This window comes from Eptatretus burgeri, chromosome 15 (genome assembly GCF_056783735.1).
Source record: "Eptatretus burgeri isolate ZD-2024b chromosome 15, Ebu_testis_v1, whole genome shotgun sequence".
Taxonomy (NCBI): Eukaryota; Metazoa; Chordata; class Myxini; order Myxiniformes; family Myxinidae; genus Eptatretus; species Eptatretus burgeri.
In genome coordinates, this window is record NC_140975.1 from 43,331,864 (window position 1) to 43,355,280 (window position 23,417).

Here is a 23,417-nt window from a genome sequence, read left to right on the forward strand (position 1 = left end):
ATCCGTTCCTTCTAGCCGGTACGTCCTTGGCAGTTCCGCTTGGTTGCATCCGAACCGGAAGGGTAGTTGGTACTCTACCGTAGTCGATAGAATGATCCGGTTCGGGCAAGGCGTACCAAGGGCGTGGTTCCCGAGTAGTTGAAACCGCGTGGTTAATTAGGTATCTTGATTCTAGACAGGAGGACCCTATGCCACGCGATTGAGGTATTGGCGTCCACGGTCGGTTAAGCGACCTGCGTGAAAAACCGGAATTATCCGTGAGCGACGGCCTACAATTCCGGGGAGTCTGGTGGGAATCAACGTAAATTCCCCCACCTCGTGGTCGTTCTCGCCACCGTACCCCAGCCTGCAACAATATATTTTTTTTAATGAGTTTTTATGAGTATTTACATTTTTATGGAATGAGTTGAAAACTGTTGATTGTTCATATATATATATATATATATATATATATATATATATATATATATATATATATATATATATATATATATATATATATATATATATATATATATATATATATAATGAGCCTGGTGTTGGCGCAGTGGTTAGGGCACCGGCTTGGGATCTGAAAGGTCCTGAGTTCAAGCCCCGTTGGGCCACTGAATTAATACGCCAGTGGGTTGACTCAGCCTGTCATCCTTCCGAGGTCAGCGAAATGAGTACCAGTATACTGGGCCGGTGTATACCCCTGGTTAAAATAGGTGTACTATATCCCTGTGTCGTAAGAGGCGACCAGGGTTGCGTCAGGAAGGGCATCCGGCGTAAAACATGTGCCAAATCACGATGCGGATCATACGGATGATCCGCTGTGGCGACCCCTAAAGGGAGCAGCCGAAAGAAGAAGAAAAAAAAAAAAATATATATATATATATATATATATATATATATATATATATATATATATATATATATATATATATATATATATATATATATATATATATATATACACAGTAATACCTTGACATACGAGTTTAATTCGTTCTGTGACCGAGCTCGTAACTCGGTTTGCTCGTATATCAAAACAATTCTCCCAATTGAAATTAATTAAAATACCATTAATCAGTTCCAGCCCCCCCCCCAATTTTTTTTAATTCACTTTATAGCAAAACTTAATTGCTACAATTTTTTTTTAATTCCCTTTGCCGTTACACTTAATTGCTACAATTAGCCACTACCGCAGCTTCGAAATAATCGTAACGCCCTTGGCTGGCGTTGTAGCCTTCAACAAATCCTTCTGCTTGAGAATAGTACATCGTTGAAGTACTTCGCTCAAACTCCCTCGCCAACTCGACAACACGCACTCCATGTTCATGTTTTGCAATGATTTAATGCTTCATTTCAAGCGACATCATTCGTTTCTTCTTAAGGCCCAGTCACACCTTGACGTTTTAGCCAGCTTATGCCGATTTTTGGAAAATTTGTTTAAAACGCTGGTACACGTCGAATACGTTTTGGGTAAGTTTTGATAACATTGAGAGCACGATGAAAAACACTGCCATACGTCGTTGTACGCTGGCTTTAAACGTTGTACTTTTCGGTTGTCCTCAAATTTTCCATGCTTGAAATTTTAAGACTTATGCCAGCGTATGACTCACACGTTCCACATAACGCTGGCCATTAGTTGTAGGCACGTCACGCGATCGTTGACACACGTCGACACACGTTACTTGTGAGTTACTCACAAGTCGAAACACGTTGAGGTAATGTTTAGCGTACCCAAAACTTATTTCTAACCTATGAGTTACGTGTTGTACTCACGTTACGCGATCGGTGACACACAGACACACGTCACTTGTAAGGTACTCATAAGTTGAAACACATCAAGGTAATGGTTAGCGTCAGTGTTCCAGACTCCCTGGGGTTTTTTTTTTTTTTTAGTTTTTTTTTTCTTCCTTCCTTCGGTATGATGGTGATTTTGACACTTCGATTTCTAGTGCGGTTATAATATAATATAATTAATAGGCTGCCGCTCAACGATTTAAATCATAACCGCACTGTACACTGAACACTGTCATACCGAAGAAAAAAAAACCCGGGAGTCTGGATCACTGACGCTAACCATTACCTTGACGTGTTTCGACTTATGAGCACCTTTCAAGTAACGTGTGTGGACGTGTGTCAACGATCGCATATCGTGTGTACAACTTATTCCCATCACATGCGGAGCGTGTGTCATACGGCAAGTACGTCGTAAAATTTTCAACATGTTTAAAATTACAAGACGTACTCCACTTACTACGATGTATGATAGCGTACTTTAGCGTTCTATTCACGCATACCAAACTTACCCATACCGTATTCGACGTGCCCCAGCATTTTAGACGCATTTTTCAGAGGTCGGCATACGCTGGCAAGATCGCCAAGGTGTGACTGCGATGTTGACACTTCCATTTCTGCGGCGGTTATGATATGAATCGTTGTGCGTCAGCCTTTTCATAACCTACGCCACGTCATCATCGGCGATGCGTGCAGCGCGCTATGCATAAGTTAGACTATCGTTGGGCATAGGTTGTGAAGGCCGACAACAGGTTCAGCATTCGTTGGTATAAGTTATCTATAACACAACGAAATGTTCTGTGTCCGTTACTAATACGTTATACATAAGACCAAGTCGTTATGAATACGTCCGAATCTTTAAAAAAAAACATCAAAAGTTCAACGTAAGCCAGCGTTTTACATACATTTTAATACGTTGCCATTGCTGGCTAAAACGTCAAGGTGTGACTGGGCCTTTAGCACTGTCCTTTGCAGTTACTTTTTCAGGACTCATGGTTGAGTTACAACAAAGAAATTTGGCAAAATAACTGCACCAATGAAAAAACAAGAGCTAAACACAACACAGATAACTGCAGTACGACCCTACTCAACGAGATAACCAAGAGAACTGAACGAGTGAGTGGCAGGAGATGCGTGAAAAGGCGGGAGAAAAAAAAAAACAAAAAACAGCTCGCTCCACTCGTAACTCGGATCTAGATTCGTAACACAAAGCAAAAAATCGTCCAAGCAACGGCTCGTAACTCGGAATACTCGTAAGTTCGTGCATTCGTATGTCAAGGTATTACTGTATATATATATATATATATTTCGGCACGCCCCTTTCTTTGTTCCACCATCAGATTTTTGTTCCTGCATGAAATGAAACAAGCTTTGGAACACATATACTAATGATATTATTGTCTTCCTAAAGGCCCTGTCACACCTTGACGATTTAGCCAGCGTATGCCGACGTATGAAAAATTTGTCTAAAATGCTGGCACACGTCGAATACGTTATGTGTAAGTTTTGTGTACGTTAAGAGCACGCTGGCATACGTCGTAGTACGCTGGCATACGTCGAAAAATTTTCAACATGCTGAAAATTTGTCGACGTACTCGGCGTACTACGACGTATGCCAGCGTGCTTCAGCGTGCTCTTAACGTATACAAAACTTACCCACAACGTATTCGACGTGTACCAGCGTATTCGGCAAATTTTTCATGCGTCGGCATATTCTGGCTAAAACGTCAAGGTGTGACAGCGGCTTTAAGAGGCCCCTCAAAATTCGTTTTGATGCATTTTCACAAACTCCAACCGATTCCATCCAAATTCAGTACGATTATGGCTTTTGGTCCAACTTAGGTCATTGGCTATAAATTTTTTCCAGAACACTTCCGATATTCGAAAAAAATCGATAAATCGATATCCCTTATGGGATTTTCCATTCAAATCCACTCAAGTTTAAGGCCGAGGGGGGACGCAAATTTCCACTTTGCCCCGGGTGCTGTTTACCTCCGCTACGCCAAGCTGTTAGGGTTAGTGTTAGGGTTAGTTTTAGTGTTAGGGTTAGCTACACTAACCCTAACCCTAACCCTAACAGCTATTCAGGAAATTTGCAAGAAAGCTCGGGCAACGCCGGGCTTGACTATGAGTATATATATATATATATATATATATATATATATATATATATATATATATATATATATATATATATATATATATATATATATATATATATATATATATATATGAACAATCAACAGTTTTCAACTCATTCCATCCAGCAGTTCAATGCATTGAAGTCAAACACACAAATGGAAACTCAAATTGTATATCATATGATTTCTGCAATGTTCACCATTTTCACACAAATATTCAAAATGATCGAGAGGTAAACATTGCTGGTCATGTCAGAGGAAATTTGCAGTTCTGTGGTTGAGTGGGTGAAGCTTCATTGCATTTCCCTTTCCGGTGTGGGTTTGATTTCCATGGCTGCTCAGCTGGACATGCAATGGCAAAACACCCAGTGTATACCTTGCCTTCAAACCACTTCAGCGGAACTGACACCTTGTGGTGGAGTAAGGTCATGTTGGATCTATGGATGGAATTGGGGAAAAAATTCTGATTGACCATCTTCTCTCTCTTCCATATTCTCAAAGCTCAAACAAAATTATTGGCACCCATGGTTGATGGTGTGTATTCAACAGAGGCTGTGATCGGTGAACACAGAGTGACATAGCAGTTGTTGTGTACCGCTGAGCTTCTGCAGTCGTGCTGATATTGTGGAATTTGGCAGATTCGTGCAGACTAGTACCCTGGAGGGTGTGGGAGGGGAACGACTTGTTGCGACAGCTCTCAAACGCCAAGCTATCATGGTGGATTGCAGTGAAGAGAAACCACGCTTCAAGAATGCAGGTATGTGTTGCCGCTCCACAATTCCCATCAGAATCTCTTTAACTTCCCCTCCCACTCTTCTGCCTGCCCCCCTCCCCTTATGCCACCTGAGCCTTCTCTTGCTCCCTTAATCTTCCCTACCTACTTTTGGCTCACGATCTTCATTCTTCACCCTCCACATCACTGCCTCTGGTCCTGCAGGAGTGAACAAGTTCTGTGAGGCTTGGGCTGAAGCATTGGTGCGAGGCCTGGACACAGGTAGCCTGTTTGTGCTCCGACAAATCCTGGAAAACTTCAAGCTGAAGGTGCGACTTCAAATAAAACAACACAGTGGTGCTATATCAGTTCCCCAGATCACAAGAAAGATACCTCTAACGCAGCAATTATATTTCCACAAAGTTCTTCCATTTGGTGGTGATGAATGTTGTTCATTTAATGGAGGTAAACCAACAATTGTTTCTCTCCCATATGGGAGGATCAGGAGTGCCCATGATTGTGTTGTGCATGTTTCCGTAGCTGATAATATACTCTGAACAGATCGCTCTTCCATTGCATGGGGGTTGCCAAAGCAGCCTTCAGTCAAGTCAGAAATTTGGAATTTGGTGAGGCACACAATGGTCTCTCCTTTTCGAACGGTACTATGGGATATTTCAAGTCGACATGTGAGTGCGAGTAAACAGAGCTGTCAACTTGACATCCCCTCTGAAACATGGCACAGCAGTATGTGAAAAATCAGGGTAAGGGTTTTATAGGGGGGTTGGTAATTAAACCCAGAAAGGTGGTTAGAACATCCACTCCGAGTATGGGATGTCGGTGGTTGGATTCCAAGCCTGGTAGAGCCATACCAAAGACTTCAGAAATGATACACGCTGCTTGCTTGCTTGACACTCGGCATTTAGTGGATAGAGCATGCACAAAGAACTATAAGTTTACTGAGGTATCCTGCCAATCACATTTGAATGAAGCAAAAGGTTGTTTATAATTCATTTAGTTGCAGTAGTGGTGGTTTTCATATTGAGTACTTTGTTTCTTTGACTTTGGATCATCAACGTTATAGCAAAGTTGAATTGCCAGTCAACGTTTGCTCGAAGAAATGCCATTCAGAATAGGTGAACATAATCTGTTGTGGAACTCTGACACACATCACCTTTTGTTGAAAGTACTTGCAAATTCACCACCAGTTTGTGCACTTTGTTTTCCACTTGCCTCAATCAATTTGCCCACATTCACAGCACCAAACATGACGTTTCTCAATCTCGAAGAAAACATTTATCATAATAGTAAACAAAAACATACGTACCTGCACAAGTTTTGGTATGACGCAGCAATCTGCAGTGCCGTTGCAAATCAAAGATGCATCATGGTCTCATGATGTTCTGCTCATCCACCGACAGCTGCAGTCTTAGCAAAATCTGCTGTGCATTTATCAACACAAGGAAACTAAGCTCGAGTTAGAACTGCATGCTGGTCCTTCCTTCCTTTCATCTATCTATCTATCTATATATATATATATCTCTCTCTCTCTCTCTCTCTCTCTCTCTCTCTCTCTCTCTCTCTCTCTCTCTCTCTCTCTCTCTCTCTCTCTCTCTCTCTCTCTCTCTCTCTCTCTCTCTCTCTCTCTCTCTCTCTCTCTCTCTCTCTCTCTCTCTCTCTCTCTCTCTCTCTCTCTCTCTCTCTCTCTCTCTCTCTCTCTCTCTCTCTCTCCCCTTCCCTTTTTCAGGCTATACAGGACATCAACACGTTCCAACGGTTGCTGCGCCGAGCTGAGTCGGACCATTACGCCCTCTACCGTTGCCTCCATTTCCTGCGCAGCTGTGGGAATGGCGCTGCCCTGCTTCTCGCGCCGAGCGGGGGCTCCTCCGGTAGCGAGGATGCGCGCCTCGTGCTGCAGGTCTTGGAAGAGTTTGCACAGGAAAATGGCGAGGAGTTGTGAGCGTCATTGGTGGAATAAGTGTGAGGAAATTGTTGCAGAGATATAAAAACACTAGGCCATTTGCACTTGCCACTTGAACTGCAAAGTAATGTAAAATGTGGGGGGGGGGGGGAACTGCTGTTGTCAAACTAATTTTACCAGAAAGTTGGAAAGTGAAGCGGAGTTGTTGTTTTGTGGGCGGGGGGGGGGGAGGTAGGGGTGGAGGGCTTTTTGGAAACAATCTTGCTGTTATTTTTGTCTCCGTTGCTGTAAAATACAGAGGATTTTAACTGTTTGCAGAAAGCAGTATTTTGTTACGGTTGCAATCCAGTGGTGAATTGCATCATCAATGTGTGCAGTTAACTGACAATTCTGCATCGTCTAGTATTGGCTGGTGGACGTTAAATATCCCACGTTGGTTAGGCCATTGGTTCTTAACGTTTTACCACCACGCCCCCTCTAGGAGTTGGTCCTTGCCTCCACCCCCCCCTTCATCTTCAACCAAATGATTAAAAAATCCCTCTTGAATTAAAAGGAAAAACTGAAAAAATTTGTTTTTAGTTTTTTTTATTGAACAAATAATTCTGTTTCAGCAACATTCATATACACAGCATATTTAAAGAGACATTTGATATTGCTTCTTAGCTACTAGATGTTGAATGCGTGGTCGAATGCCAGAGAGAGCACAACGCAAGTCCCCTTCAACGTTGAGCTTGTTTCTGTACTTGATCTTGACAGCAACGAGCGTGGAAAATGCAGCTTCACAAAGATACTGTTGCGGGCCGGGGGTCGGGTGAGAAGACCACTGGGTGGGGGAAGCTATGTCTATTCCCACCAGACTCCCCGGAATTGTAGGCCGTGGCACACGGATAATTCCGTGACATGGTGGGTCGCTTAACCGACTGTGGACGCCAAGAACTCAACCGCGTGACCTTGGGTCCTCCCATCTATGGGTTAATCGGGTTACCTAATTAATCACTTGATTTAATTACTGGGGAACACGCCCTCGGTACACCTTGTCCGAACCGGGTCACTCTATCGGATCGCTTTTCCGGATCGGATGCAGCTGAGTGACACTGTCAAGGACGTACCGGCTAAAAGGAACGGATCATTGGGAATAAAGTCTCGGCTTAACTTGGATTCGGATCAGGCTGGATCAATCGAAGAAAATACGAAAACGAGCAGGGAACATTCCTTATAATAATAAATTATTTACAAGCAGGCGAGGAAAGATATGTGGCACAGTGAAGATTTATTGGGGTGTGTTGTGCAGAGATAGAAAGAAGCGTGTGATGTGACAATAAACAGGAAACTTACAAAAGGGGACACAGAGCAGACTTAACGTGGAAATAATAACAATGATAACAATCTTCTAGAGTCTTACTTAAGCAGACAGGCGCCAGCACACACACACACACACACACACACACACACACGCTCACACAGACACAGAACCCGATGAAGAGGGAGTTTTGCAACCGGGAGGGGGGGGGGTTGAGGCTATGATCTTGGTACCTGTGCGCCCGATAGCACGACGTGCCACCAATACATTTTGGGGGGGATGCTCCGGGGTGCAGTACCCGACAGTGGGTACATTGCCTCTGGCCCAAGCCGCACTTGTGGAGACTGTGCTCGTGAAGGAGGAGCTTGAGTGGAGAAGGGGCGGAGTCCAGAGGGCGAGAGTGGAGCAGTAGGAGGGGTCAGGTAGGCGGGTGGGGTCGACATGTTGTGGGCGGAGACGAGGAGGTGGAGTCGAGGAGCAGGAGGCGGGTCGTGGCGGTGTTGACGTGGGTGGAGATTAGGAGCGGAGTTGAGGAGCAGGAAAATACAGACCGACTGCCCCGACCTTTATGGGCCCACAGCTCGGGGGCAGGGGCCCTGCCCAATCCAAACGTCATCACCCGAATCGGGCGCTCCAATTGGCCTCGACTCCTCACATGGCCCGCCAGCTTGGGCTGGAAACCGCCTCACTGTTTCCGTCAAGGCCATCTCAAACAGCGGCAATATTGCGCTCCGACCCCACGAGATTACATGAATCACCCACACCGAAATTATCACGCGAATCATCCCGCAAAAACCCCCGGGCAGCCGGTCGAGGGTCCCGCATGCCCGCTCGACCAGCGTCGATCAACGCGTTCGTTCCGCGCACGCCATCGTGGCCTGCGCTGTACATTCCCTGGCTCGATCGCAGCCTCGCTGGCCGCAGAGACGAGAAGACATTCACCATCCATGGAAAATCCACCGCTGCCAGCGAGGACCGAAGGTACATCGCCATGGATAAATCCATGCACGTTTCACGAGCGGCGTACGTGTTTGCTTTCGAGCACATTCCGTACAGTGCGTGCGGTTCCGCCATTATGCACGTGGCCAGCGCTCGCGTTCACACGACTCCGCTAGTGTGTGCACGGGGCGAACACCAACATGCGTCGGGTATTGAGGTTAAAAAAAAGAACAAGCCGCTTCTACCCGCACACTCGTATCCTGCCCAACATGGCGTGGAGTCGGCTTTATTGGCCTCTGTACGTGTTTCGTGCAGCGTGGGCGTCGTGCTGGCCATGTTTCCCGTGCCGTGAAAAACACCATTCGTGCAGCCTCTTAAGAGGTATTTACTTGCATGCCTTTCTAATGCAATCGGCAATTCTCCCCAGACCATCGGAAGCTCGAGTCGACAATCCCGTATTGCCAAGCACACATCACTCGCCGGGTTTAGGGCTCGCCCGGGAATGAGAATCTCTGGGCAGCGGATCCCTCACCGCGGCGCCGCACGCGCTGTTTCCAAGGCTCACGTGGCTGATTTACCTCAGGAATAATCAGAAAAGAAGAAGAGTGGGGATGAAATGAAGGAGGAAAATGATTTAAGCAACCCGAGCTATTAGATCATCGCAACGCACTCCCTTGTTGTCCCGCTAAACAAAAGGAAGGGGACTATCTAAACGTATAATAATGGAATAACTGTCTTGGGACACCTATCTGTTGTATGCATGCGGTTCCGAGAACCGCAAAAATACGTTGATCCAAACATTTGCAGAATCCGAAGAGCTTAATGTGAGATCAAAAGGTAAACAGGAAGGCAAGTGACGCAGAATGTCTCTAGATCAAGTTTTTTGAAGTCTTCTTCAGCCGAGAAGTTGAACTTTAACATAAGAAACTCCTCTTGCACTTTGTCTGAAATATCAGCTACTTCACATTGAAATAGGTTCCTAATGAATTTCCAGGCTTCGCGCTTCTCATCTATATCCGGAAAGTATCCGATGAATTCTGCTTTCAATTCAGTCAGATGAGTAATTCTTTGTTTCTTGAACTCAGAATCAAGGTGACTGTGAATGAGAGCAGAATCCAAGTTAGCAAAACTGGCTGTATTTCCATCCTGAATTCGACATTTCCAGAGGTCGAGTTTGGCCATGAAGGCTCGAATGACATCATGATGCATGATTATGTTGATGTTTTTCCCTTGGAGTTTGAGGTTGATGGCATTCAGGGCTTCAAAGATGTCCACCAGGTAAGCCAGAGACAGCAAAAATCCTTCGGATTGGAACTTGTCATGGAGATCTGCTTTCTCCTGTGAATCTATAAATGTTGCCACTTCTTGTCGTGGTTCATAAAGCCCTCCACGCATGTTTCCCTTCGAAAGCCATCATACATTTGTGTGGAAATGTGAGGCTTGATGTTCAGAATCCATATCCACACACAGCTGTTTGAAGAGGTGACTGTTTAAGGCTCCAGCTTTGATGAAGTTGACTACCTTGATAGCCATGTTCATGACATCCCTCATTTCAGCAGGTAGAGTTCTGGATGCTAAGGCTTCACAATGAAGGATGCAGTGCGTACCTATAGCAGATGGACTTTTTCTTTCACTATTGTTCTGAAACCAGATTGCAAACGAAGCATGGCTGGAGCTCCATCAGTACACACCCCTACCAGCGAGTCCCACGAAAGTTGATTTTCCTGGAAGAAGTTTGATACCACTTGAAAAATATCTGTTGCGGTTATATAACTTCCCATGGGATGGCAGAAGAGCATTTCCTCTTTTACACGATTGCTTGACACGAAACGAGCATACATCAGGAGCTGAGAACACTGAGCAGCATCAGTTGTTTCGTCCAACTGGATGGCAAATACAGGAGAAGCTCTTACTTGGTCGATAACTTGATCTTTGATGTCTTGAGACATTTCATCGATCCTTCCCTTGATGGTATCGTTTGATAGAGAGATTTGGGAAAGCTTGTTTGCACTATCCTTCCCCAGAACGAGCTCTGCTGCACGCAGTACACTTGGTTTTATGAGAGTCTCTCCGATGTTGTGGCTCTTTTTGCTCTTTGCAATCAACATGGCGATCTCATAGGAAGCCTCAACAACCTTTGAAGTCTGTTGTCGAAATTCTCCAGTGCAGTCCATCTTAACTTGTTTGAAGGACTGTCTTTTTGTTTCAATGAATGCCTTGGGTTTGGCAGCTAGAGCAGGATGCATTGTCTTCAAGTGGCGTTCCAAGCGTGTGGGCCGCATACCATCATTGCTCAGAGTGTTGGAGCATATTACGCACCGGGGTACCTCTGTGTCACCCTTTTGGAGGGACACAAATCCAAATCGAATATATTCGTCAAGATACTTCTGCTTTTTTGCACTCATTGGAAATTATTTACTTTGATATGGTACTGCAAATCTCTGAAAAATATATATTTAAATATTAAAATTCAATAAATGTGAAATTTTAACACAGAAAAAGGTAGGCCTCGTAGCGAATAGAAAACAAAATTTATTAAAGGCGATACTTTTGTTTTTTTTTATGTTCATCACGATATTATGCAAACACTTGTTAAGAGAATTCTAAAAATAATTAGAGAAATTCCTACTTTTTTCTCTGGGCTCGCGCCCCCTCTGGAAATTACTCACGCCCCCCTAGGTTAAGACCCAATGGCTTAGTCCATTGTATGCCAGCACCCTGGCCAAATTCCAAGTTGTTTCCTGAAAGTGCAAGGGGGCACTGTATCATCGGCACAGTTATGCCACGGCGATGATGTAACCTACGGGACCAATTCATAATCAAATCTCCGTTCAACATTCTTTGCTTGATGGGTTCACACCTATTAGTCAGCATGCAATTGAAAAACTCATGGTTTCATTGAGCCAAAGGCCCATCAAGAAGCCTGCACAATGGTTGCCAACTTACGTTTTCCAGATTTGGCAGCATCATGGTTTGAGCGAGTGTCCGCTATGAGTCTGGGAGGTCTGTGGTTGAAACCCTGCTAGGTTCAAAATACATCCAGGATAGAGTGAAGTTTTGCCCATGAAAGGTCCGAAAGAGTCCTCCAAAACATAAGTGGGGATGAAAAAAAGATTGAAGAGGCGGGGGGATAAATAAATAAAATCAGCTCTGTAAGTTTTTGCCTGCTACCTTGTAAATTTTGGTTCTTGGATGCAAGTAAAGCTTGACAATCTCTATTGATCATGGATGTCCTCAAAATTGGCAGTCTGGGCCAAAACCAGATTTTTCACTTATCGGTACCACCTAAGCCGGCAAAATCTCGTGTTTTTTTTTTTTGAAAAGGTCCATACCTTGGGGTGGTAAATTGACATGATGCCATTGCAGCTTAGTGGTAGAAATCCAAGATGGTGTCCAAAATGGTCATCATTTTGACCCAAGCTTAGGTAATGCAAGATAACATTCTAGTTAATACTTAAATCTGGCCAAATCAATTCTCATATTAAAGACGAGCAAATACAATCTGTCACTTTAGTGGTGGGTATATTAAAGAGGGGGAGGGAAGAGAGGGAGAGGATGGAGGGAGGGGAAAGAGCAAGGAAGCTGTGGGGGGGGGGGAGAGCGACGCCTCACCAAATTTGGCTATATACTGCAGGAGGGAGGGGTGTCAGGAGGGGTTGAGAAAGAGAGAGAGGGGGGTGGGTGGAGGAGGAAAAAAAAAATATAGAAAGGTGAGGGGTGGAGGTTGGGTTCGAAAAGAGAATGATATGTTATGCTTCATGACTGAACACAAAAAATAAAGAACTCATGACAGAACAGCTGTACATACAACACAACAGAGTTTGAAAAGTTAACCGCTGGCACATCTGCAAAAACTTTAATATCCCAGTTCCAGAAAATATGTGGGAACATGAACCAAAAGTAATCACTGAAAACATGGAAGTACCGCTCACGTACGACCTTATTATCCCATCGAGCATGAACATCGAAAACAAAGCAGTGCAACCAGATAACATACTTGGGTACAAAAAAGAGAAGGCATTGTTAATTGAGGTGTTAACAGCAGTGATTTTTGGACAAACCAATGCAGAAATCAAGAAAATGATCAAATACCAAGACCTCAATAATGAAGTGAAAAGATCCTGGAAGCTGAAGAATGCCAAAGTTGTACCAGTGATAACTGTAGCTACAGGAATGATGACAAAGAACCTCGCAGACATATTAACCAGAGAGTTGGTGTCAAAGCCACCCAATGTTCACCTGTTTATACATTTATCGTTTTTAAAAGACAAGTCTAATAATATTTTTCATAAAGCATTGCAGTGAAGTCTGATCCAAATAATTTTAAAGCAATATATGTATTTGTATATTGTAATCAGTAAACTAGTACACATATTAAATGAATGACAAGCGTCTAGTATAAACAGGCGAGCATTGGGTGGCTTTGACACCATCTTAGGTTGAAATTTAATTTAAAAAAAATCATTTGTTAATTTAAACTTTACTGCACCAATAGTATACCCCAAAGGAACCTCCATGCCAAATATCAGCATCCTAGTACACATATTAAATGAATGGCAAGCGTCTAGTATAAACAGGCGAGCATTGGGTGGCTTTGACACCATCTTAGGTTGAAATTTAATTTTATTTTTTTTAAATCATGTGTTAATTTAAACTTCACTACACCAATAGTATACCCCAAAGGAACCTTCATGCCAAATATCAGCATCCTAGTACACATATTAAATGAATGGCAAGCGTCTAGTATAAACAGGCGAGCATTGGGTGGCTTTGACACCATCTTAGGTTGAAATTTAATTTTATTTTTTTTAAATCATGTGTTAATTTAAACTTCACTACACCAATAGTATACCCCAAAGGAACCTCCATGCCAAATATCAGCATCCTAGTACACATATTAAATGAATGGCAAGCGTCTAGTATAAACAGGCGAGCATTGGGTGGCTTTGACACCATCTTAGGTTGAAATTTAATTTAAAAAAAAAATCATTTGTTCATTTAAACTTCACGACATCAATAGTATACCCCAAAGGAACCTCCATGCCAAATATCAGCATCCAAGTACACATATTAAATGAATGGCAAGCTTCTAAAAAATAACTTGCACCAAAAACTTTAACGTTGATGTGCTACAAAAAAGTTAAGTTCAAAACAGGTCAAAAATTTGAAATTATTTTTAAATTTCAACTTCACTACATCAATAATACACCCCAAAGGAACCTCCATGCTAAATATCAGCATCCTAGTACACATATTAAATGAATGGCAAGCTTCTAAAATAACTTGCACCAAAACCTTTAGCATTTTCACGCTCACGCCGGGGGTATCGCTATAGCTCTCTGTTCTTCGAACAGGCAAGCTAAAAACCATCCCTGGGAATATTGTTACGAATCTGGAAGCTTACTGCACTCGACATTCAGGTCCTTATAGAACAGTTAGGGTAATTACGTGTTTCTAGTTAGGGTCCTGTCCCAAGTCTAATGGGAATTAGATGTTCATGCGCTGCAGAGTTATTTTGATAGTTAGGATTTTTACATAAACGACAACAACACCTACATTCACTTTCACACGACAACACTCTGCTCATGGCATTCTTCGCGTGCTCACCAGCAAGCGCGCACGTGGGTGGAGTCTACCAAAGAGATGGCGTCCCTCTTTGGCCAATCGGCAAGGAGCGGGCGTCTCACCCACACCGTTTCCGACTTGACACCATCGCCATTACGCACGTGGCTGAAGGCGAGGTGGGCGGAGCCACAAATGCCTCCGATCGGGACTCCGCCCAGAAGGGTGGGAGTTGCCCCACTTACTGTGGGCCTGTCCAATGGAGGACGCCAGGGAATCGTGCGATGGGTCCGACCAATGAGAAGGCAAGTGGCCAGGAGAAGAAGCCCCTCCCTCCTGAGGAGAAAGTGTGGTTGTCTGGACCAGCGAGTAGAGAGACGGTGTGCTCGTGGCAGGAGCGTTCGCGAGACAGAGTGATCGGGGCGTTCTGTCTGGTGCGGAGAACGTCAAGGTCACGTCACCTGGTCGCCTTGTCAGCCTCATCGCCTGGTTGTCTCGTCTTGCTTGCCGGCATTCTGTCTGGTCCACCTTCGCACTGGCTGGCGTCCATCATTGCATTGTGTTGCGGGTTCGAGTCCTGCCGAACTGGATCATCGAAAAGCACACGAGGCGGGGAGGTGCGAGACAGGTTCTTCCATTTGGCTCACCTTCCCTCCCGAGCTGAAGGGCCGAATAAAGACCGCGGCCATCACTTCTTTTGGGTATGTGTGTGTGTGTGTGTTTTTGTGTGTGTGTGTGTGTGTGTGTGTGTGTGTGTGTGTGTTTGTGTGTTTGTGTGTTTGTGTGTGTGTGTGTGTGTGTGTGTCTGTGGGCCCGTCTACAAGTAAAATTATTAAAGTGCCTTGTACATACTTGCATTTCTTTTAGTCGGTTTAACTCTGCTGCTCGTGTGTTCCCTTCCCTCCCCATTATAAATAAATCCCCGGTTAAATGTATCAGCTCGTTTCTGTGTTTTCTTCATTGGTGAAGCACGGTGCGTGTTGGTGGATTAAAAAGGCCGTTGCTGCCATAGTTGTGCATTTGGATCGACGGGACCTCGGTAACCATCCGCTCGGGTTACGCACGGGTCGAGCACAGTAACGGCTCGTCCCGTTCGAGCTCCGTCAAGGGTGTGAATTCCTCGGTAGTTCGTCACGTGGGCCTCTAGGTATTTTGAAGTTTGGCAAATAACCCTGTCCCACGCGGTTGAATTATTGACGATTCACGGTCCTGTAAGAGACCCGTACCTTCGGAGTTATCGGAAAGGTACGATCTAGATTCCGGATGTTTGGTGGAGCCGACTATACTGTTCCATCTAGCAGTCGTGCTCGCCGATACCCGGCCCACAACAATATTACTTCAAATGAACTACAGTTGGAAGCTATCTGGGGCTCAGTGACGATCCTGAAGAGAGCCCCCAGCACAAAACTTTGAGAACAGAAAACTTCACAGCTTGGTCCATGAATCGTGACCCCTTACGGAAATGAAGGTGGATACTTTGAGCCTGCCCTGGGAGGACTCCATTCCATATTCTGAAACCTGCATATGTAGATACCAATCGACACGTGCACACGCGCGCGCGCACACACGCACACACACACACACACACACACACACACACACACACACACACACACACACACACACACACACACACACACACACACACACTGAGACCTGGGGCATGAGCATTTAAAACCCACGCTATCTTCCTGGCAAAGGTCTGCCTGCATGCATGCTTGTACATTCAGCGACCTTTTTTCAATTTTCAATATAATAAGTGCAAAACTGTTTGAGAAATAGCCATGTGTAATTCACAAAATTCCCCATTGGTGTATAATGGGCGATAATATAAAGTGATGCAGAATCCAGATCCTGATCTTGAACATCACCAAAAGTCACAGATCTTTTTGCACTGTGGATTTCTATCAGATGTTAAAATTTCATCCAAATCGGTTAAGAATTGTGACCTGTAGAACGAATAGAATTTTTTTTAAATCATGCCAATAGCTAAAAACTTTGACGTCATACGCTTGCGAAAACTGTGCATAATTTGTAGTAACATGCATTTTAAAACATTTAGATATTCCATTGAAGTTTGTTTTGGCGTCAACAGGAAGTCGCTATGATTTCCGGTCACTGAGTTATGTCCCAAAAATGTGTTTTCACGTTGTGTGACGTCACGTCGCGACGTCGAGTCCGATTAAGACGGGGTTTGGACGCAGACCGTCTCAGGTGGATTGCCTATCAGGTGTAAAAATTTAAGAACGACTGGTCCAGCCATTTGGGCTGTAGACGACCGGACAAACAAACAAACCAACAAACCAACAAACAAACTTGACAAAATTGAAGATTTCGCCAAGTAACAAACCGGACGATTACAATATCCCGCTCCCTCCCTCCGGGGGCAGGATAATAAAACCTGTCATCAGACAGGAAACCCAGATATTGGGTTTAAAATCTTGTCTTTACTTGAAGCATAGAGACCTTTGTACAATGTAACTTTTCTCGATTTTGGACATTTGTCTCCAAGTAAAGGTTAAGTTTGATGTGAACACAGACTTGTGGCCCCACCATTTTATCTGTTCAACAGCAGCCTTGTTTTGACGAAAACTGCAACAGACATTCCCGAGAGGCTTTTTACGGACAGGTGAAGGAGGTTCAGTTTTCACCCCTTTCTGTCTGTTTGTCTGTCTGTGTGGAGGATATCTCAAAAAGTTGAGGACGGATCCAGATGAAATTTGGTGGACAGGTTCGGTGTGTGACAAGGATGAACCGATTAGATTTTGATGAAGATCCGGATCCGACTACTAGAATTTTAAAAGTGATTCTTCACCATTGAGAGATAGCGATAAAAATGGTATATAGCACGATATCTCAAAAAAGTTGTGGACGGATTCAGATGAAATTTGGTGGACAGGTTGGGTGTGTGGCAAAGTCGAATTGATTCGATTTAGGTGAAGATCCGAATCCGGATCTGGATACGAGAATTATTTAATTTTTAAAGTGATTCTTCACCATTGAGAGATAGGGCCAAAAACGATGTAGTACGGTACAAGCATGATATTTCAAAAATGTATTAGGCCCGGTATGTTCTCTTGGATCAGGCATTATGTGGCAGAGGTATGCGCTCTACCGAGTGCCCTTCCAGTTTGCATCTGGAATGGGAAGACAAAGTGCAGGATAATCAATTTTCTGTTTACAAAAGTACGAACCTTGGATCTGGGGTGCCATTGTTTGAATGGATGTGCCTGTGGACTGGAACATATATAATGAATGGAGCTGAAGTTTTTTGTGCAACCATGGTGGACCTTTTAACACATGACCTCCGTCAGACCATCAGCAAGCCCAGCGGTGAGAAACAAATGAGAGGCGCATCGGTAGCAAAAGGCAGACATCACGAGATTTTAATGTGAACGTTAAAATGCGGCGATGCGCGTTTGCATAATGTGAAAATGAGACCAGGCACAGAAATCTTAAGCACGATGCGGCAACATTCATCTCAAACGTCGTTAGCACGAAGGCACCGGTCGGTGCGGAACTGTCAGACCCGTGGGAGGCCAGGTCACGAGACATGAAGCATTCGCAGCAAGATGTCACGAATTATGGAAGAGAACAACCCGGCAATGCAAAGATCGTTCTCCCTCCCCCTCAGCTGCACCGCACAGTCTGCCCACAGTCTTCTCTCACGTCTTGCACTGTGCGGCCGTTTCATGTAATCGTAACAAACCCAAACACGTTTTAATTTCCCAGCCACGAATGAAGTTGGCATTCTGCGTGTTACTCAAGGCAAGTAGCAAATAAAAACGAAGGAAGTCATTTAATATATACATATATACACGTAAATATTCTGCTCAATGGTATCTCAAAAAAATAAATATATAAATTACATGCTATATCAATTGGAGGACGAAAACCCAAGAGGCATTTTGCGGCACCACCACGTTCCGTGCTGGCTCTTTGTCTGACCGACGTCATGTGACATTTGTCTGTCAGTACGACAACCAGCGTTTGGACACCTTTATCGCTCACATGCTGATAATGTCGTACGCCCGCTCAAGAACAGCAAGAGCGACTAATGACAGATCAATGGCACTGGATGTCAAGTACCATTCCTATATTTTGGTAACGTCACTGAAGCAACAGGGGACATCACGAATGTTTTGATAAATCTGAAGGTACAATTTCTTGCAAAATAGCACCATTCATCGCTTCTTCGGAGGAAGTTCGCTCGAGGAATGGTGGGAATGCTGCCTTTTGGAGCCATCTGTTCCTAACGATGATTGGGGGGGGGGGGGGGAAATGGGAGAGTGGAGTTAATTCTGAAAAATAAAATTGAGAGATGGGAGAGAGTAGGAAATTTTTAGGAGGAAGGGGAAAAGGTGAGGTCATTCACGAGATACGAGAATAAGGGGGAGTTGTAGGAGGAAGTTGAGTGACGGGATGCAAACTCAAAAAATAATCACACGTTCCTTGTGCACATGATAAATAGGTATCACTTTGTTTGTTTTGTTTTTTTTTTAAACAATGATAAAGGCCTGCTATTTGGAACATTTCAGTAAAAAGGTGTTTACTCGACTATCCCAAGGAGATGGAAAGAAAAACAGCTTTCTCAACGTAAGATGGCAATTTACCAAAAGCCTTTGCTCTCGAGGAAAATGCACACGGCTGCGCTCCGTAAAATGCCTGCATACACCGCACAACGTTTCCGCAACTTTCTCTTGCAGCGACAAAAAGTTGCAAATGCATTATGAGAGATGAGAAATTTTAGCAGGTTGCCAAAACTTTTCACATAACATTTCTGACCTTACAGCCTGATCCAATCCGCTTGCCGGACGATATCATGCAAGCAATTAAATCACAAAAAGAAAAAAAGCCACGCAATCTCGGCATAAAGTTTCAAAAAAGGATGTGCTTATTGTTACGAAACGTTGCGTTGTGTACACAGACCATAGGTTTCTTTGATTGCACGTGTACTCTACATTTTAGATTGGAAACTTTGACAAGAGTAAGTACCTGTGGTGCTTCCAGTGCAACCTGTACTGGATTGGCATGCAGAGTCCATGCAGGGATTCAGAACTGAAACTACGGATAACAAATCGCTCGAATGTCCTTAACGAATGAAGGAACGGCGTCGAGTCCACCTGTTCGACCGAAATCTGAAATGCGGTTTTAAACATTTGCCGTCGTCCAAATTGACGATGGATGGTTGCTCATAATTTTCAAAATTGTAATATGCCAGAATTAATACCGAAGAAGGAAATAGCCATTTGGTACAATACATTGAAAGGAAAATCTAAAACTAGTTACACTTTTCATCTTCCTTCATACTACTGTCTATCATGCTTCTTTACTTGCCTATAAACTATTTAGCTTGTCTCTTGAAATTTAACTTCAACTAGTCATGACAAAGCTAAACTCCACAAAGCTTTTACCTACAGATAAAGCTTACTGGAATATCCTTTCAAGGGACAGCAGCAGGATAGTCGAGTGATGCGTTTAATTCTGGATGAGAAAAATCTAAATTTTATCAAAATGTGGGAAAGAGACATCAACCCCCCCCCCACCCCACCCAAACCTCACCCTCCTAATAGGGGTCGTTGTCTTTTGTAATCATAGACGTTTTGGTGTGAGGTCTCCGAACATTGAATTGCATTTGATAAAAAGGAAAGTCCTTGTGCTTATAATCGACAATAGGAAATCATGTCAAATTATATGTACGATTAATTATCCACCTGGTCAGGTGGCAATCGATATGGGAACTTGGTTTGATGTTTGAGAAATTTGGTATTTTGGCTTGCCCTTCTCCATCCTCCAGAGTAACAATCAGATGCTACGTTCCATGACAGGGTGCTTACAACGAAGAAAGCTTGCAGAGCTCTAACTTTGACTAATAGCATCCACAGCTACCTCCTGGCTTCATCATTACACAATCCACTACATCCTAAACAGGACGTTTCACTCAAAATGGATGAGAGAATCTGCACATCCTGAGATGAGGCCACTGCAATGCCTGCGACTGACATTACATCTACTGAGTCCACGGTTTTGCTTTCTAAGCACGACACGACACCATTCGCACCACGTTTTGCATTGCAAGCGTACATCTCATCAGCTTCGGCACAGCTTGCACATGGAAGCGAAAGGTTATCTTCTCCATATAACCACTACACGGTACACACTGCCCTTTGATCGAGAGTTGATAATAGTGACCTGGACAAACCTCTCCTTGCTTATTATACTTGCACTTACCATAACTCTTCATATGTACAATGTAGATATAATAATGTAGTTCCCAAAATGTAAGCTTTCTCCATCAACACAAAGATCTCTTCTTGGCCTGCATGCAGAACCTCGTGCAATTATCAACCAATTCCAGCCGCCCTCCACCCACCCGCACCTGCAACAATGTGCTTCTTGCCATGAATCGCACCTGTTCTTCAGCACTAAATGCTCACTGGGTCAGGTCTGAAGTCTTTGGGTTCTTTTCTGGGTCTCAGTGGATTGAAAGTTCAAGTTTTGTGCACAGGCCGATGTCCACAAACCGAAGCCACAGCTTGCAAGGTTATCAACAAATTGATGATTTCATCATCGAGATGGAAGGACCAATGGACAATGAAGTCAAAACTTTGAGCGCAGGCAAAAAAGTGCAAACGATATGTTGCAAACTTTCATGCCCACATGCCTGGATCTGGATTGTCCGTATGCCCGAGGGAGACCACTCCATATGCAAACACGTTCCAGAAGATGGCAAAGGCGAGAAACCCAAATGATGGACCGAGAGCAACCCACCAAAGAAGGCGGCGAGTGGTCGGCCAGCGTTGCGCCCGAGGAGCTAAAGCAGCGACTCCAAGGGTCACACCTGCCAACGAACCAGCGACGTGGCCTGCAAAACTGGGCTGCGGTAGATCACCAGGGGATAAGCGTTGCCACACGGCACGGCCTAATTCTGCACTCACTGTGCAGAAAGGGTAGGGGGTAAAAGCATGAAAGGTGGGGAGAGGGTCAGGGTGGGGCAACCTTGTTAATACTCTGGAGTCACCTTCCTCCAGTTCTCCAAAATTCACAGCGAGAATCTCAAATTCATCCCCCAAGTTTATCACAAGATCATCCCAATCCTCATGGATATTGGTGTGTTAAAAATATGTTTTCCTTTTTCTTTCTAAAGTCATTGAGGATTGTGGTGGAGATTGTAGGTGTATGACAATTAGGGAAAAGACATTAGGACACTGTACTTTCACAAGAATTACAAGGATAGTTGAAGACCATGCATAAATCAACACATGTGAAACATGTGTATGGGATGTGAATCGGCATTCCCAGTAACACGAGCTTCGTGCTTCGGTGGGAATGCTAAAGCAGTTCAACCCTGGCAGAAAGTTCCAATCCATCAAAAATGAAAGTATTTGTTGATAGATTTCCATTTGTCAAAACTTTTGATTTCCGTTCTCATTTCTGCATATAACCCTTCCCCCCCCCCACCCCAGCCAAAGCAGCCTCATGGCAAGAACTATGCTGGATGGTTTGCCGTTGCTTCGCAGTGGTAGTCAGGGCAGGAATTTGAAATCTGTTCAAGGTGCTGATAATAGTTCACTTACTCTTTATGAAAAACTGTGGGGATCTTTAACACCCACCAACGAATGCTGGTGGACAGGGCACCCAGATTAACGCCCATCCGAGAGATCGCACCACGCACACACACCGATGCCTTGCCCTGCCTGTGAAACACTGGGATGAGCGTTTATAGCTGGTCCAAGGTTCAAACCGAGGCAAGACAGCTTAGATGCGAATGTGCGTACCTCGAAGCTATCATGCCAGCCCAGTATGTCGAAAGCATTCAAAATTCATCACGTGCATCTTTTTATGTCAGACGTCCTGTCATCGTTAAATTCCGTACTCAAACTTAAAACTCGACGAAACTCGGACCTCAACGAGAATGAAACATTTCCACAAATTGCATTTATGGAAGCTTCAAAATATAGAGCCAAAAGCAGGCACATTTACAATGATTTCATCATCGTCTTCAACATATAAGGAAAATTTAATTAGCATTTAATGATCAAATTATTATGCGCAAGCATGGTTTGAAAATAACATGTACGTATTTCAGTGCAAGATAAGATTTAATAAACTCTGAACTATTTTTGACTTTGGCTGCTTTACGTGACCTCTAATTACCAGCGATGGTAGCATCATATCATTTCCTTAAATGGATGTGCTCTTGAACTTGTTGTCATGACAATGTGGAGAGCTCAACAAATTGGTCACACCTCCAAACCACATGGCACAATCTGCTCAGCAGTCTTCAATCAGAGCAATTTGTGACTCATCGAGAAATGAAAACCACATTGTAAGCGCAGCTGCAGGACCATGGTGACCATGCGCCGCTATCTTTGAGCCGTGGCTGCACCATGTGTATCTCTTCGTCAAATTACCGTGCAAGCCTTGATCAGATCAGCGTTCATCATTTAGAGACTTAATTAGGGCAGACGTAAATTATGTTAAGGAATAGAGCAATGACAAGGTCACAAATCAAGACCTTGAAAAGGTCCAGGTCTGCAGCTCGATTTGTCATGTTCAGTATGGCCCATATGCAATTAGTAATTTGATTGTTGGCAATATTTTGATTACCACATCCCTTGTTTGTCCGTCTCTGTCTATTTTGTCCCTCGGCCCTGCTGTTGGCATTTCCCCTTCTTTCTGCTATTCCTTTTGTTACGCTACATCCTGATCCGTTCTGCATTCTAGCTCTTCCACGAGTCTCGACTGTGTACAAATAATAATTTTGTTTTTTTTAAAGACGTCAATAATAAATAACCAAATTAGTTTTGAAAAACAGTTAATGCTTCAAGAGTTAGGTTCCACAAAAAAACAGGTTTTAAATACGATAGAATAACATTTTGAAAAGATTACAAAAGGCACGGTTAGAGACTTAGAGTGGGGGTGGGGGGGGGGGGAAGGAAAATTAGATAAAATTGCCTTCATGCGGTGCCAGCAGATGGTGCTGCATTGTGGAGCTCACAGTAAACGTCTCTTGCAGGAGCAGCAATAAACCCCCCAAAAAATACCCACAATCTTTTA

General features: G+C 43.9%; 2 protein-coding genes across 6 annotated transcripts in view; one reads left to right on the forward strand and one right to left on the reverse strand.

Moving 5' to 3' along the window:
* Positions 1-6,740, forward strand: part of C15H17orf75 (chromosome 15 C17orf75 homolog) — a 33,162-nt gene extending 26,422 nt beyond the window's left edge. Inside the window, exons 7-9 of one of the 3 annotated variants that reach the window (XM_085858186.1) lie at positions 4,565-4,683; positions 4,864-4,967; positions 6,383-6,740. In XM_085858186.1, coding sequence (XP_085714312.1) covers positions 4,565-4,683; positions 4,864-4,967; positions 6,383-6,595 — 436 coding nt within the window. In that variant the 3' untranslated portion in view covers positions 6,596-6,740. The remainder of the gene's footprint in view (positions 1-4,564; positions 4,684-4,863; positions 4,968-6,382) is intronic. The other 2 variants (XM_085858185.1, XM_085858184.1) reach the window with 2 other exon arrangements.
* Positions 6,741-7,124: 384 nt separating this feature from the next.
* The window catches only part of RHBDL3 (rhomboid like 3), a 44,107-nt gene continuing 27,814 nt past the window's right edge, over positions 7,125-23,417 (reverse strand). For 2 of the 3 annotated variants that reach the window (XM_085858188.1, XM_085858187.1), the window contains one exon: positions 7,125-21,294. In XM_085858188.1, the coding sequence (XP_085714314.1) occupies positions 21,008-21,294 (287 nt within the window). In that variant the 3' untranslated portion in view covers positions 7,125-21,007. The remainder of the gene's footprint in view (positions 21,295-23,417) is intronic. The other variant, XR_015051971.1, reaches the window with a different exon arrangement.